A 12878-nucleotide genomic window follows, 5' to 3' on the forward strand; every position below is an offset into this window, starting at 1 on the left:
TTGGTACACAAAGGGAGAGAAACAAATAAAAACTGCAGGAAGCCACTCTCTCACTTCTGTCCTAATGTACAATAGCTCTGCATCCAAGATGGCTCACTTCCAATGTGTCTCCCTTTGAAAGGGATGTAGCAAAGGCAAATTGCTCTTCAGATGCCCAGGACAGAAATACCTGACCCTTTGTTATGTCAAGAAGGACCACATGAAATCACAGAAAAATAAGGTTGGATACGAACACTCAATGTGATATTAAATACAGTTCTCTGCCCCAGTCTATTTCTACTTTTCCCAAGTTCCCACAGGCTGTTTTAAAGATCCTCAAGAGTGAAACTGCGAACCTGTCTAAGAAATAGGTGCAACTTTATACTTACCACTGCAAACTTTTTTCTAATGTCCCGTCTAACATGAAATTTTCATCCTGAAATTTTGTACATATACTTCTCATTTTAGTGTATTACAGAAAGAGTGACCAGATTCCCTTACTCTGTGCAAAAGTGCCTATCCACACAAAACCTGTGATATGTCCACTACTCTTTTAAAGTTAAAAAACTTCTGAACACTCTTTATCAGCTCTGCTCTCTCTCTCTATATATACTTGTCTCCTTTAGACACTTTCCAGACGATGCCTATAACATTGTAAGATACAACAATTTTATGTTTTTACAACAGCACAGTACTGTTGATCTCTGTTCCTCCATTATGCTTCTAAATCACTTTATGCAGAACTACCTTTTCCACATGGTTCACTATGCTGTATTTGTACAGCTGGTTTTTCCTAAACAGTACATTATCCCTGCTGCCTTTCATCCAACTTTTCAGAGCATTTCTTCAATTTTTCAAGACCATTTTAATTCTAATCTTGCCTTCCAAAACATGTGCAGTTCTTCCCAAGCTCACATCATCCTCAGTGCAATTAAGTGTGCCACCATGAAGGATGTTAATGAAATTCCAAAAAGCACATGGCAGACTTACGTGGATCCCTGTTCTTTCTGTTCTGACATTAATAGCATCTCACTAAGCATGTTTTTTAAGCAGTTTTGGACCTATTCTATGATTACTTTCACCTCAACCATGTTTCTTCTGCCAGCTTACAAAAATGTTCTGTGAGATTGCTACAAAGTCTTTCTAAACTAAAGAAATATGACATTCAATTCACATGGCTGTTATGCTGCCATAGGCAATTATATTTGTTTGACATGGTTTTTCCTTTAGAAATCCATATTAGCTCCTACTCACTTCCTTGTTTTCTTCCAACTGCTTACAAAAGTTTATGTTGTTAATTCATCACAGAAAATTCTTTCAGGGAAGGAAGTTAAGCCTACAGTATTCTAGATACATTTCCCTGGCTTTTCTTGTCCTGTCTCCTTCCTCCTTTTTTAGACTTCTACTGTTTTCGTGCTTCCCACCCACTCTCCACAAGTTCTCAGAACTAATAAAGTAGCTGAGATGAAGGCTTCAGTGTGTGCTCACAAATATCTTGGGATAGATGAATATTCTAGCATTTCCCAGGCCTTATTGAATTGCATTAATCCAAGGGATCGAGAGAGGAATAGAATTTAGGCACTGCATTCTGCTTCCAGACAACAATAAAAACTGAAAGCAGTCCCCTGGTTTTCAAAACTGTATTTAATAGATCACTCATGGAAAGAGAACTGAAACAAGATGGAAACAGATCTCTTTTAAAATTCTTTCTCAGTATTCCTTATAAATGCTTGCACATCTAGAAGTGATTCTTTTGCACAGCATTTCAAGATTAAATTAGATGTACTGCTCAGTGGTAACTGCTATTTTACCTGTGAATGTCAGGACATCCACAGCCTTCTCTATGAGTTGCCTAGATTCCTCTTGCAATATAAAGAACAGAACTTTCCTAGCTTCCTTTATGTTTAAGAAATCAAACACTACCCAAACACACAACAGGCAGATTCAGTGGAGATCACTCTCGGGATTCCATTTTTCTGGGGATGTCTGGTCTTTCCCTCAATTCTGTGATACACTGCAGGACATTCTGACTTCTGGAATCCTGGTCTCCTGCAGGTTTCCGTGGAAAGCTCAGTACTCACCAGGTGTTATTGTTACAGTGAATAAAAGGTAAAAATCTTGTGGCTCAATATATAACTTTCCCTACAGCAAAGAGGAGATTATGTTATTCAAATTCTTTATAGTGAGCCAATTTCCCAATAATGTATAAAATCCACTCCAGTTTACTCCCAATGACTTATTCTTAAGAAAATCTCATAAAAATTGACAGGCTGAGAAGAAATTCAATCAACTTTCATGTCTGCCCTGAGATGGAGAATTGTGTAAACTTAAACTGCTCCCTATCGTAATACACACAAGTACATGCCATTACTGAGCCACCAGGAGCTGAAGTAATTGGGTTCTCATCATTCTATTCTAGACCATCACTAAAAGGTCACCTTTTTAGTTAAAACTGAGCTGGAAAAACACAGACAGTGTAAAATCTGTGTTAAATGAATCACTTTGGGTAACTATCTGTATAACAATTCTAATAAAAAAAATAGGATTTCTGCTCAGAAATCACATGCCCCCCACTGAAAGTGCAAGAGCCCAGCTCCTGAAGGCTTTTTCTCCTGGGCACCAATACTGTTCACCACATCAGCACTCTCATCCATTCTTCTGACATGAGTCCATTTAAACTGAATTACTTCCTTTTTTGATTGGTATTTGAGATGCTGTATTTTAATTGGTTTTGGTTGGGGTTTAAACAACATCAGGCCTATAAAAGTAAATTTTTTTCCATTTCTCTTGTCCCTGAGGAGTTTATACTAGAGACATGCTACCAGTAAGAGAGGTTGCGAGTAAGTCCTGAAGACAATATTAAAGCAGATCTGGTTGTTCACTAAAATCAATAAACTAATGTGCTCTGTTAAAGAAGTCCTATTACATTGATTTTTGAGCTTGAGCTTTGATTTCTTCCCTTTCTCAGAAACCTAATTACTCATTCTTACTTTCTCACTGCTGATGTAACACAGAATCTCAAATTCCTTTTGTTCTTTTTAATTGTATTTATTTCCTCTATTAGATATTGTGGTGAACTTTCAGCTTCAGAGTCTTTGAAGCTGTTTTCTGACATTTTCATGGCCTATCCACAGACAGATGGAAAGATGACCAGAAGCCTCTTAGATCTTTCTATTACTCAGTAATTATTTTTCTTATCTCTTTTCCTGGGCATCTCCTGCTTTAAACAAGAAAATTTGCAAAGGATTTACAACTGACTGCCATGGTGACAAGGCAGATGAGTACAGAAATATTCAGCCTATAGCTTATTGAAAGTGTTAAAAAAAAAGGCACCTTAAAGAATGACTTTGGGAAAATAGGTGAGTACTACCATTTATGGCAGTTATCCATATTAGCTTTTTCTCTTTTGATGAGGCTTCCTTTCCCCTAGCTCCAGTGCAGACTGAGATTTACAAAAGGAAAATTTACTGTTGTGGAATACATACAAACTGACCATGTGCTTTGGAATTACTGTGTAGTCAAATATATCTTGGGAGTAAAAATAAAGAAAGCTAAAAGTAGCTACAGAACTGATTTAGAAAAAAATTCTTTCTCCTGTACTGTGTGAAAGTACCATTTATATACTGGAGGTTAGCAAGAGTAAATTACAGTAGATCTAGGAACACAATTATTTTCACCTTATATTGCATATCTCTGAAATTAATCTCAGATATAACAAAAAAAAAAAGAAAAAAAGAGAAAACAACAACAAAAAACCAAACAAACAAAAAAAAAAGCCAAACAAAAAACCCAACAAAAACAATAAAAACCCCCAAAAACCTGTCAAATTGTTTATAATATATAGATTTATCAAGATAATTGGATTTTATTTTTCAAACACATCATTTTTTAAACAACTAAAGAAGACCCATTCTATGGAAATCCACATAATACACCAATTCTTGACAGGAAAAGATATATTGGTTGGAGATATGATCAGGAAAAAGTTTTTACAGCATAGTTGAAAAAATCTAAGTCATAATCATGAGGAAATAGAGTAATAAAATTGTATAAGAAGAAGACAATGTTCCTCATAGGGAAGACAATTGTAAGAATACAGGAAAAAAAGGACTTATCAAACAACAATAATAAACTTTTCAGCCTTTGTAAGCAAGTCAGATTCTGCTGATTTCTCAGACAGAATGAAAACTCAGATTGTGGTTAGCTCACTTCAGTATTTTTGTTTGTCATAGCTAACATCAGAAAATTACTCAGGAGGTGGGGAGACAGGAGGTCAGTCAGTGTGGGCACTGTTAATGAAGGAAAGAGAAAAGAACTTGCTGCAGTCAAAGAGGCAATAAATGTCGGATGAAGACACCACGTCCTTTCAAATAAAAAAGAACAGGAAGATTTTAAGACACCATTTTCAAAAGAAACTTGACTCCCTCATAATAATAATTCATAAGGCAGTAGACTTAAGAATGATTTCTAAAATGTCAGAAATAGATCAAGTCTTGACCACAAAGGTAAGATTTTATCCTTCCTGCTTGCCATGGAGTTCTGCATAATAAGAGGCAAATACCTAAAATTAAAGTTCTCACAGGTGGTCACTAATTGGATGCTTTTCATTTTTCTAATCTTGACTTGGAAGCTCGGGATCTGGTTTGAAAAAATAATGAAAATTTACAGCTGTGGCTTATTAAAGACAGATGTTATTTAAGGACAAGTACAGACAACTCTGGCCACTCTCCATTGCCTGGAACTGAGCCACCTGAAACAGAGAGACAGACAGACAGACTCAACCTCTGAGAGGAATGCTCAACCCTCATTGTAAAATTGGGAAACTGAACCTCAAAGACAAAAGTAAAATTTGGCAAGGCAATTTTCATACTTTTGTGCTCTATTACATCCCAGCTACTAAACTTTCCTGGATTCAGGAGTGACATGTCCCCTTCTTTCTAACAATATTTTGGACCAATATCTGTCCATATTGTCCTCTTTTTGCACCAGAACCGTTATTTCTTTCTCTATATTTATTTTCCTAGCCCATGGTGGGAATTATAAATTCCAGAGCTAACTCCAGGAAGGCCATTCTTGATCTACATGAAGAAGGCACACCCTAACTCCAATCTGAGCTTCTGCACTGCATTTCTCAAAATTTATAACAGGAACAGTTAGGTGTAAATCTTCACAACATATAATGATGAGTATTACAGACAAGAAAAGGAAATCAGTATTTTCAGAGTAGGAATGAGTAGTATGCCAAAACTGAGGTATACATCCACATGTCAATAACAAAGAAAAAAGTTGGTTGTTCTTTGGAGGAGCACCATTCATCAGAATAATTGCAGGAACACTTTCAGGGAAAAAAGTGGTGTCCAGTGTAACTGTAGTCATCATACACAATCATGGGAGCCCATTTGAAATTATAAGTCTTGTCTGGAGATATCAAAAGTGATTAACTGCTTACTGAAGGTGCCTATCCCAGGTACCTTAAAAGTAACTTAAATTAGATTTCTAATACTTATACAGCTAAAAACATATACTTGATGATATTGAAAGAAAAAGGAGTTAAGGCTATACACAGGATATTTGTCCCTTTTTAAGGTTTTTCTCTAATCCAGCCTTTCAAAAACCTAAAATTGACTCAGTGACTCAAGAGGCTACACTGTACTTCGAGGTAATCTTGTGATTAAGTACATGTTGAGTCAAGAACATGATGTATACTCAATCACCAGCATAAAATATTTATCATCAGTATTTTGCAAAGGCTGGGGGAAAAAAGGGTCTTTGAATCTGAGCATCACGTAGCAGAGAATTATTAATTCAGAAAGGGCCTGAGATACTGGAAGAGGTTGCCCAGAGAGGTGGTGGATGCCCCATCCCTGGAAACATGCAAGGTCAGGAGCTCTGAGCAACCTGATCTAGTTGAAGCCGTTCCTTGCTCATTGCAGGGAGGTTGGACTAGATGACTGCTAAAGGTCCCTTCCAGCCTGAACTTTGATTCTATGATTCTAGGGCGTCTTTAGGTCTGGCCCAATAAAAAGACAATCTAGGGAAAGATAGAAGAGTGCAAAAGCTGATGAATCATCAGTGACCCAGGTCGGCCACAAGTGGCAATGCTCTTCTTAAAAGTCCCTTCTGCTTTCCTGCTCTTTCACCTCCCTGCCCCACCCAACATACACAGCCACTCAGCCCCCTAAGTCAAACTGTAGCCAAATGCTACAAATTGTAATCTCTCAGTCAAAGTTAAAATTTGCATTTTTCATAATTCTTACTACTTTTGTTTCCTCAATTTGCCTTAGTGCATTTTGCTGCACTGCTTTTAATCTATTAAGTCCATTTTACATCTACTAATGCCAACTAAAATAAAACATAAGCAATGAAAGAACAGGCCCACGTCATGCCTGCACAGGTGAACTCACCCTGGCTGTGTGTCATCTGTCACACAATGATACGTAAAAGTTCCAAACATCTGCACTCCCAGAATCCCATACAGGAGAAGAAAGAACAGAAGGAAAATTGAAACACTCCATATTTGCTCTCCAGAACGCCTGGCAAAAAGATAAACAGGTCACTGAAAGCACAGGCAATGCGAAGCCTCCTCTGAAAAGAATAGAATCTATACAATAGAAAATATGCTCAAGCAAAGAGAGCAGTATTTCATCCCAAAGAACATTTCTTCTTAAAAATGTTCTCTCACTCTGTGCACAAGTAGAAAAGGGGGCTGTGATTTTTTTATAAGCCCCTAAGTCAGGGTAATTAAACCAGCTGAAAACTGCAAAGGGTGGAAAAAACACCCAAATAAAATGTGTAAAATCTGGCTTTTGTAAAGTTGTATTTAATGACTCACACAGATGAGATACGGTAATGAAATAAACTTGATATCGAATAAAGACCAAAAACTCTTTCACGTTACCATGACATGTATTTTGCCATTACATGCTGTACCAAGCACACTTACACATGTTTCTTTGTATTTCTGTATACACACCAATATAAGCATACTAGTAACTGGAATGGCCAGGGCATATGCTCACGTAATGTTATGTAAAAGTATTACCCTACCAAGGGTATTCACTTTGATTATTAAATGGCCATATTAATGGAACAGAATTTACTGCCATTGGTTGAAGATTGCTGGCGACATTTATCAGCAAAAATACTTTAAAATTTATTTAAACATTTGAAAGTTCTGATTGTTTTCTATAAAACATGACGATTCCTTGAACATAGAAAATAACAACAATCTTCTGGTCCGAACTAAAACTCAGGAGGAAAATGCCCATTAAGCACGAAGGGTCATTGATTGACTACACAGTCAGTCTTCCAAGTCAAAACTTAAATAAGCTTTGTTATTTTTCAGACAACAGCCTTACTTACTTCAAGATATTTGTTATCCTTGTTCTTGGCAGCTCAAAACGAAAATATATTCGGAATGCTCGAATCATAATGAGTGGTCGTGGAATCCGTAACATGCCCCAAGGTGACATCTGGTCAACTATTTCAGCTATTTCAAACACCTACAAATAAAAGAATCAGTAGCTTGTCTTGAAGAACCCTGTCCTTCACCTGTGTTCACTTCCAGAGCTTTTGAAAATATTAATACTATACATGTTTTTTATTTTCATTTTCAATCTTGGCTTACTTTACAGTTTATTTCTACCACACTTTTAAAAAGAAAAGTATTTGTAAATACTTTCATTCACTTCTAAATTACCCTAATGGCCTGTTTCTGTGCCAGTCCTACCCCACATGTTTCCCACAAAATTGCTGGAAGTATTAATATAGTTCCAATATGACAATCAGTATCTGTTAACATTGCACTGCACTAAGGTTTTTACTGTGATATAAAAGTACATATACACAGACTGCCTATGAATTGCAACATGATTATAAATTCTCCATTTAATTCCAAGTGCATGACAAAATTGTACATCGTCTCCTAGACTCCACTTACAATATAAATTTCAGCCAAGGTTATGCACTCAATAGAGTATTTAGCTGAATGATTGGGTGCAAATACCTTGTTTTAATCCCTGTCTCTCACTCGGAGAGTAACTGTTTGATTTAATGTTTGCTCAAAGTCCTGAGAAAATGGAGAGGGAACCTGACAATGCATAAACTGGGTAACGTACAGTTCTTATCTGTAACAATCAACCTTCATTCTGCATGTGTATAAGGTGTACCAAAGTCTCCCCTGTGTAAAAAGCAGAAAATTACAATGTGTCTTAAATTTGTCAGAAATTTTATAAGTGCCTAACAGCAATCAATACAAAACTTTTATAATCCTTATGCTATTGTAAACTCAATGTCAGAGTTTTCAACCTGTTCTTATCCAGAAAACCTGCTACAGTTAAGGACTGATTGATTAAAATTTCACCTATACCTTAACACTGCAATTTTTTGCAATATGTCCAAGTTCCCTTCTTTATAAAAGTTTATCAAACTGTTTCCAAATGTTTTGGGTTTTTTTTTCATTGTGCTTTAACATGAGTTTTAGAAATTTTTTTGTTAGGTATGAGTGATACTACATGAAACCACTCCACTCACTATATCATTACAACTACAGAACGGCAAACATCTACCACTGGAATAATTCTCCCTTTAGGTGCCTGAGCCAGTCACCATGGCACCCTACTGGACACAGTGGAAGGAAATGAGCACAACTATCATGTGGAGTAAGAGAGAAATGTCTCTCTGAAGATCCTCTTTCTCCTCCTGACTGCACAGGGTTTATGTTAACAAGTTTCAGATCAAATAAGAAAAAATAATCAAGAAAAATTCTACTACTAATGTAGATAGGCTGCAATGTGCAATTATAAATCCGTCGAATTCAGCATGTTTTTTTAAAACAATTTGATCCATGTACAAGTCTACTTCCACAACTCACATTTATTTGATTGTGCCAAGTGTTTTCACAATTAAGGAACTATTCATTGTAAAAGAACGTGAAATGATTACCTGTAAAACCAGTGACACCCAAAGACAAAAGACCATGAATCCATCAAACACACACCAACGATCCTTTACATAGGAGCTATCACCCTACAAGAAAGGAAAGCTAAGAGGTTAATTTTTGTTTATTGTCAGAACTTACAAACATCATAAATAAGAGCTCTTGGAAGCGCTCTTTAAAAGTGCACAGCTCTTCCTGTGCACTTTTAAAAGGCCACTTTTGAAAGACTCCAAAAGCCCAGTATCTGGATCAGAATATACTGGAAACATATATACGCATTGTGTGGGTGAATAAATACTAACTTCATTCTTGCAAAATATTGCTAAGTTTATGTCAAAAAAACTGTTACAAAGACTGCTGTAAATCAAAAATCACACAAAAAATGAACACTGGACTTACTTTTCCATTGTATTTCCCATTATAAAATACTTACACAGGAAGATCAGTGTAAAATGCTGGCAATCTAGTATTGTGCTAGTCAATTATTTCAGTACTGTTTAACAGTTTCAATTAAATCAGTATCATTTTACATTCATTTCTTCATAAGTTTTTAATCATGTTCCATGCTCTGGGGAAGCCTCACTATTTCAAAAACACTTGACAGTAACCACTGTAAGATCAGAACATGATTTTGGTGGCAGTCCAATCCAGAGATCATTCCTAAAAGGCAGCATGAAGATTTCTGCATCCAAACTCAGTTTCCTTTATTCTGCACTATTCTCAACCTCTGTTCCAGTTTGCATGTTTCAATATCCTCATGTTCCACACCATTCCTGACAACATGTGACACAAGCCCTCAACTGCAAGCTATAAAAGCACTTCTTTCTTGGGCTGCTAATGCCTGACACTTCACTTCAAACACTGAACTCAAAAATATCTACATTTATTAGATAGATTATGGCTGAGTGTTAGCTTTCTGTACCTCATGGAGCACAGAGGAAGTTGGAGAATAAATGCATGTAGAAAGATGAAGCTTGTTGAAAGGGAGACTAGACAAAAATACACCTAAGGAAAGTGAATATCCCATTCATGTAGAAACATAGGCACAGAAAATGACACAGCATCTCAGGGCACAAAATCACACCTTTTTTAAATGAAGTTTCCCACAACAGATTTAATACAGCCTTCCCTGTGTTATACACTCTTTGGTTCCTTTTAAGTGATCTTCCAGGTGCAAATGGCAATGTTTGACATCCACTTTTCACAGCTATAACTGGGCAAAAATTATTGTCATGTCTCAAGAATCTTGAAGCCATTACTGGAGTTTGGCCTCATATGTGACTCCTGGCTTTATAAACATTTTTCTTTATCTCAGTTATAGTTATTTCAATTTTTTTTTAAGTCTCAGCATTATCATTGATTCTAAAAGCACAGACAAGATGTTTTGTTTTAATCTAATATTTTCAGTAACATGCATTATCCTAAAGATGATTTATTATTTCTTGCAGTAGGCGACAGCATGATATATTGTGCAAATAGAGACAAAATAAGTTTTAAAAATTTATTTCAGTTGCAAAAATTCTTCAGGGTAGAAGTGAACTGTTAGGGAATCAGGAAAATACAGTAAGTGATTTTCAAATCAGAAATACAGGACAGAGAACTTTGGCACTATTTTCAGACAAAGATTTCCTAACACATAAGGATGTTAAAGTCCTCAATTCAAGGACTATGAGGAGGAAGACTGCAAATCAAGGAAGCAACAGAACAGGAACTTTTCCATCATATTTTTAGCCTATCATTCCTGAAGAAAGTAGACTTAGTTCCTCATGTAAACTCTGAGCTAATCAGTAACTCTTCACGGAGGGCTGAGAGAACTCAGTTACTTAGTGGTTATGCTCAGTACCTGTGAATCAGAAACATGTTATTTCTCCACAGAGATCACCTACTCACACTCTTAATCTCTTACTCTGGAACAAATTTCCAATGAGATTTGAATCAACATGCTACTTGAGTCTTTCAATTGTGGCCCTGAACAAAAATGCTGATTGGTCTTTCTCTTGCTGAAGAACTCCTTGACAATTACTTTTCTTCTCTTAAGCACCCTTTGTCTAAACAAAAAGTCTTCCCTGAGTTGTGCTGTGCAGATCTGAGGGTGAACTCAGGCAGAAGTTCCTGTATTCACACTCATCTGAATAACCCACCAAGTTCTCACTGAAAGCCAAATCTTTTTTTAGAAACTGCTTTTTCTCTCCACAATAGTTGTGGTATGATTGAAGCAGCTTTGCTGTTTTCTCCTTACAAAGGAAGATGTCATGACCCTTTCCAGTCTTCTCATAAGTCAGGCTGCTGCACCAGCTCACTGCTCTCGCTGTCACACCCAGCCTGCTTCCACCGCTACACCCTCCCAGAAAGAGTGGCTTGCGGTGGGTCACCCACAGAAACTCAGTGCACCTGAATTACATCTGAAGGAATTACTCCTTTTGGGGAGCTCCTGGCTCTTTCCACTTTACATGCAGAGAGGCTTTGGCTAAATCCTATGAATGTCATTTCCATTTGTCTGGCAGTGGATGTGGTGGGGAATCTTTAATGCTTTCATACAGTGCATTGACATGTGGATGTTAGTTGCTCTTGGAAGCATTTTTGAGGCTTTCAACAGCACAATCTGCTTAATGCAAAAATCAGAATATATGTGCTACTTCCATGAAAAATCTAATTCTGGCTAAACACAGGCTAGTACTTGTTATTAATAGCAATGAACAGTGAATTTCATTCACATTTGAAAAAAAATCTTTAGGCTGAAATACCACATTCATGGTCAATGACAGCTCTTAGACTTAGAAAGGAATACAAATAAATGGCATTTAAATACCTCTGGTGACATCGTACCTAAAATAGCTGAAGTATTGCAATGTGTTAACTCCACAACATTTTCATTATATCTGCTGAAATCTGAGAATTATTGATGAAGTTTCATTTAGTATTTTTTTTCTGAATGCGTTATTCCAGAACATGAAGGAACTGTAGACAAGAAGCCTTGTGCAGAGACTAATCAAAACCTCTTAAAAGTCATTAAAATTGCTGACTTCCTACTGCCTACAGTGGAATCTTGATGTGCACAAGTCATGAAAACTTTCCAGCAACACGATTTACAGCCTATCTAGACAACAAAATCATTTGCCACTCCTCCAAAATGAAGCACCACAAGGTGCCAGAAGATCCACTTTCTCAACTGTGCTGAGAATATGTTGCTTTCGTAGCTATGCTTTAAAGATAAAATGCCTATAGCCAATATTAGGTGCCCTGAACAATCATTATACAAGTTCATAGGGGAAAAAAATTAAGACCTAACACATTGAAAATGCGAGTCAGTACAAAATACAGAGAACCACACATAGAACTAATAACACTTGGGGCAGTCACACTATGAGAGCCATTACAGTTTAACTCACATGAGAAGGGAAGACTAGACAGACTGCAATTCTTTAATAAATGCTTATTTCATTATCAACCTTGCTGAAAACAAATTACTCAATGAAATTAATCCCCAAATTACATAAAGCAATCTGCTTGTCTGCTAATTTTCTCAAGCAATTTCAGTATCTCAGTGGTAAGGTAGACAGCTTAGCTAGATGGTAGTGTGCACACAGATACCCCTGAGGTCATTTCTGCCCTGCTTGTCTCTTAACACCTCAGGAACACCTTGGGATGAACAGCAAGTCCCTGCAAATCGACAGCCTCCTTGCCTCCTTGCTTGCCTTCAGGAATTTTTGTTTCCCTTTCATCCCTGACTACAACCTGTTCTTTCAATCCTTCCCTTCTGCCTTTTTCCAGCTGACTCTGTCTGAAAGCTAAATAAAAGAAGTAATATGATATTTGCCCTGAATAATCAGATTTGCCATCATTTGGAAAGGAGTCCTGCAGTGTTGGATCTCTCATTAGAACCCTAGTCTCCCACTTTTCCCCACAGTCTCTGACAAACAGGATAGCTGAAAGAATGCAGAGAGAGTCTCAAGCTCAGTAA

General features: G+C 36.9%; 1 protein-coding gene across 2 annotated transcripts in view; it reads right to left on the minus strand.

Annotated features, from left to right (window-relative positions):
• The window catches only part of NALCN (sodium leak channel, non-selective), a 212108-nt gene that overhangs the window by 183233 nt on the left and 15997 nt on the right, over positions 1-12878 (minus strand). For both annotated transcript variants that reach the window (XM_041423382.1, XM_041423381.1), the window contains exons 3-5: positions 8923-9006; positions 7342-7481; positions 6384-6512 (exon numbers count right to left, since the gene is read on the minus strand). In XM_041423382.1, coding sequence (XP_041279316.1) covers positions 6384-6512; positions 7342-7481; positions 8923-9006 — 353 coding nt within the window. The remainder of the gene's footprint in view (positions 1-6383; positions 6513-7341; positions 7482-8922; positions 9007-12878) is intronic.

This window comes from Onychostruthus taczanowskii, unplaced genomic scaffold, assembly GCF_017590055.1.
Source record: "Onychostruthus taczanowskii isolate IOZ18803 unplaced genomic scaffold, ASM1759005v1 scaffold77, whole genome shotgun sequence".
NCBI classification, from domain to species: domain Eukaryota; kingdom Metazoa; phylum Chordata; class Aves; order Passeriformes; family Passeridae; genus Onychostruthus; species Onychostruthus taczanowskii.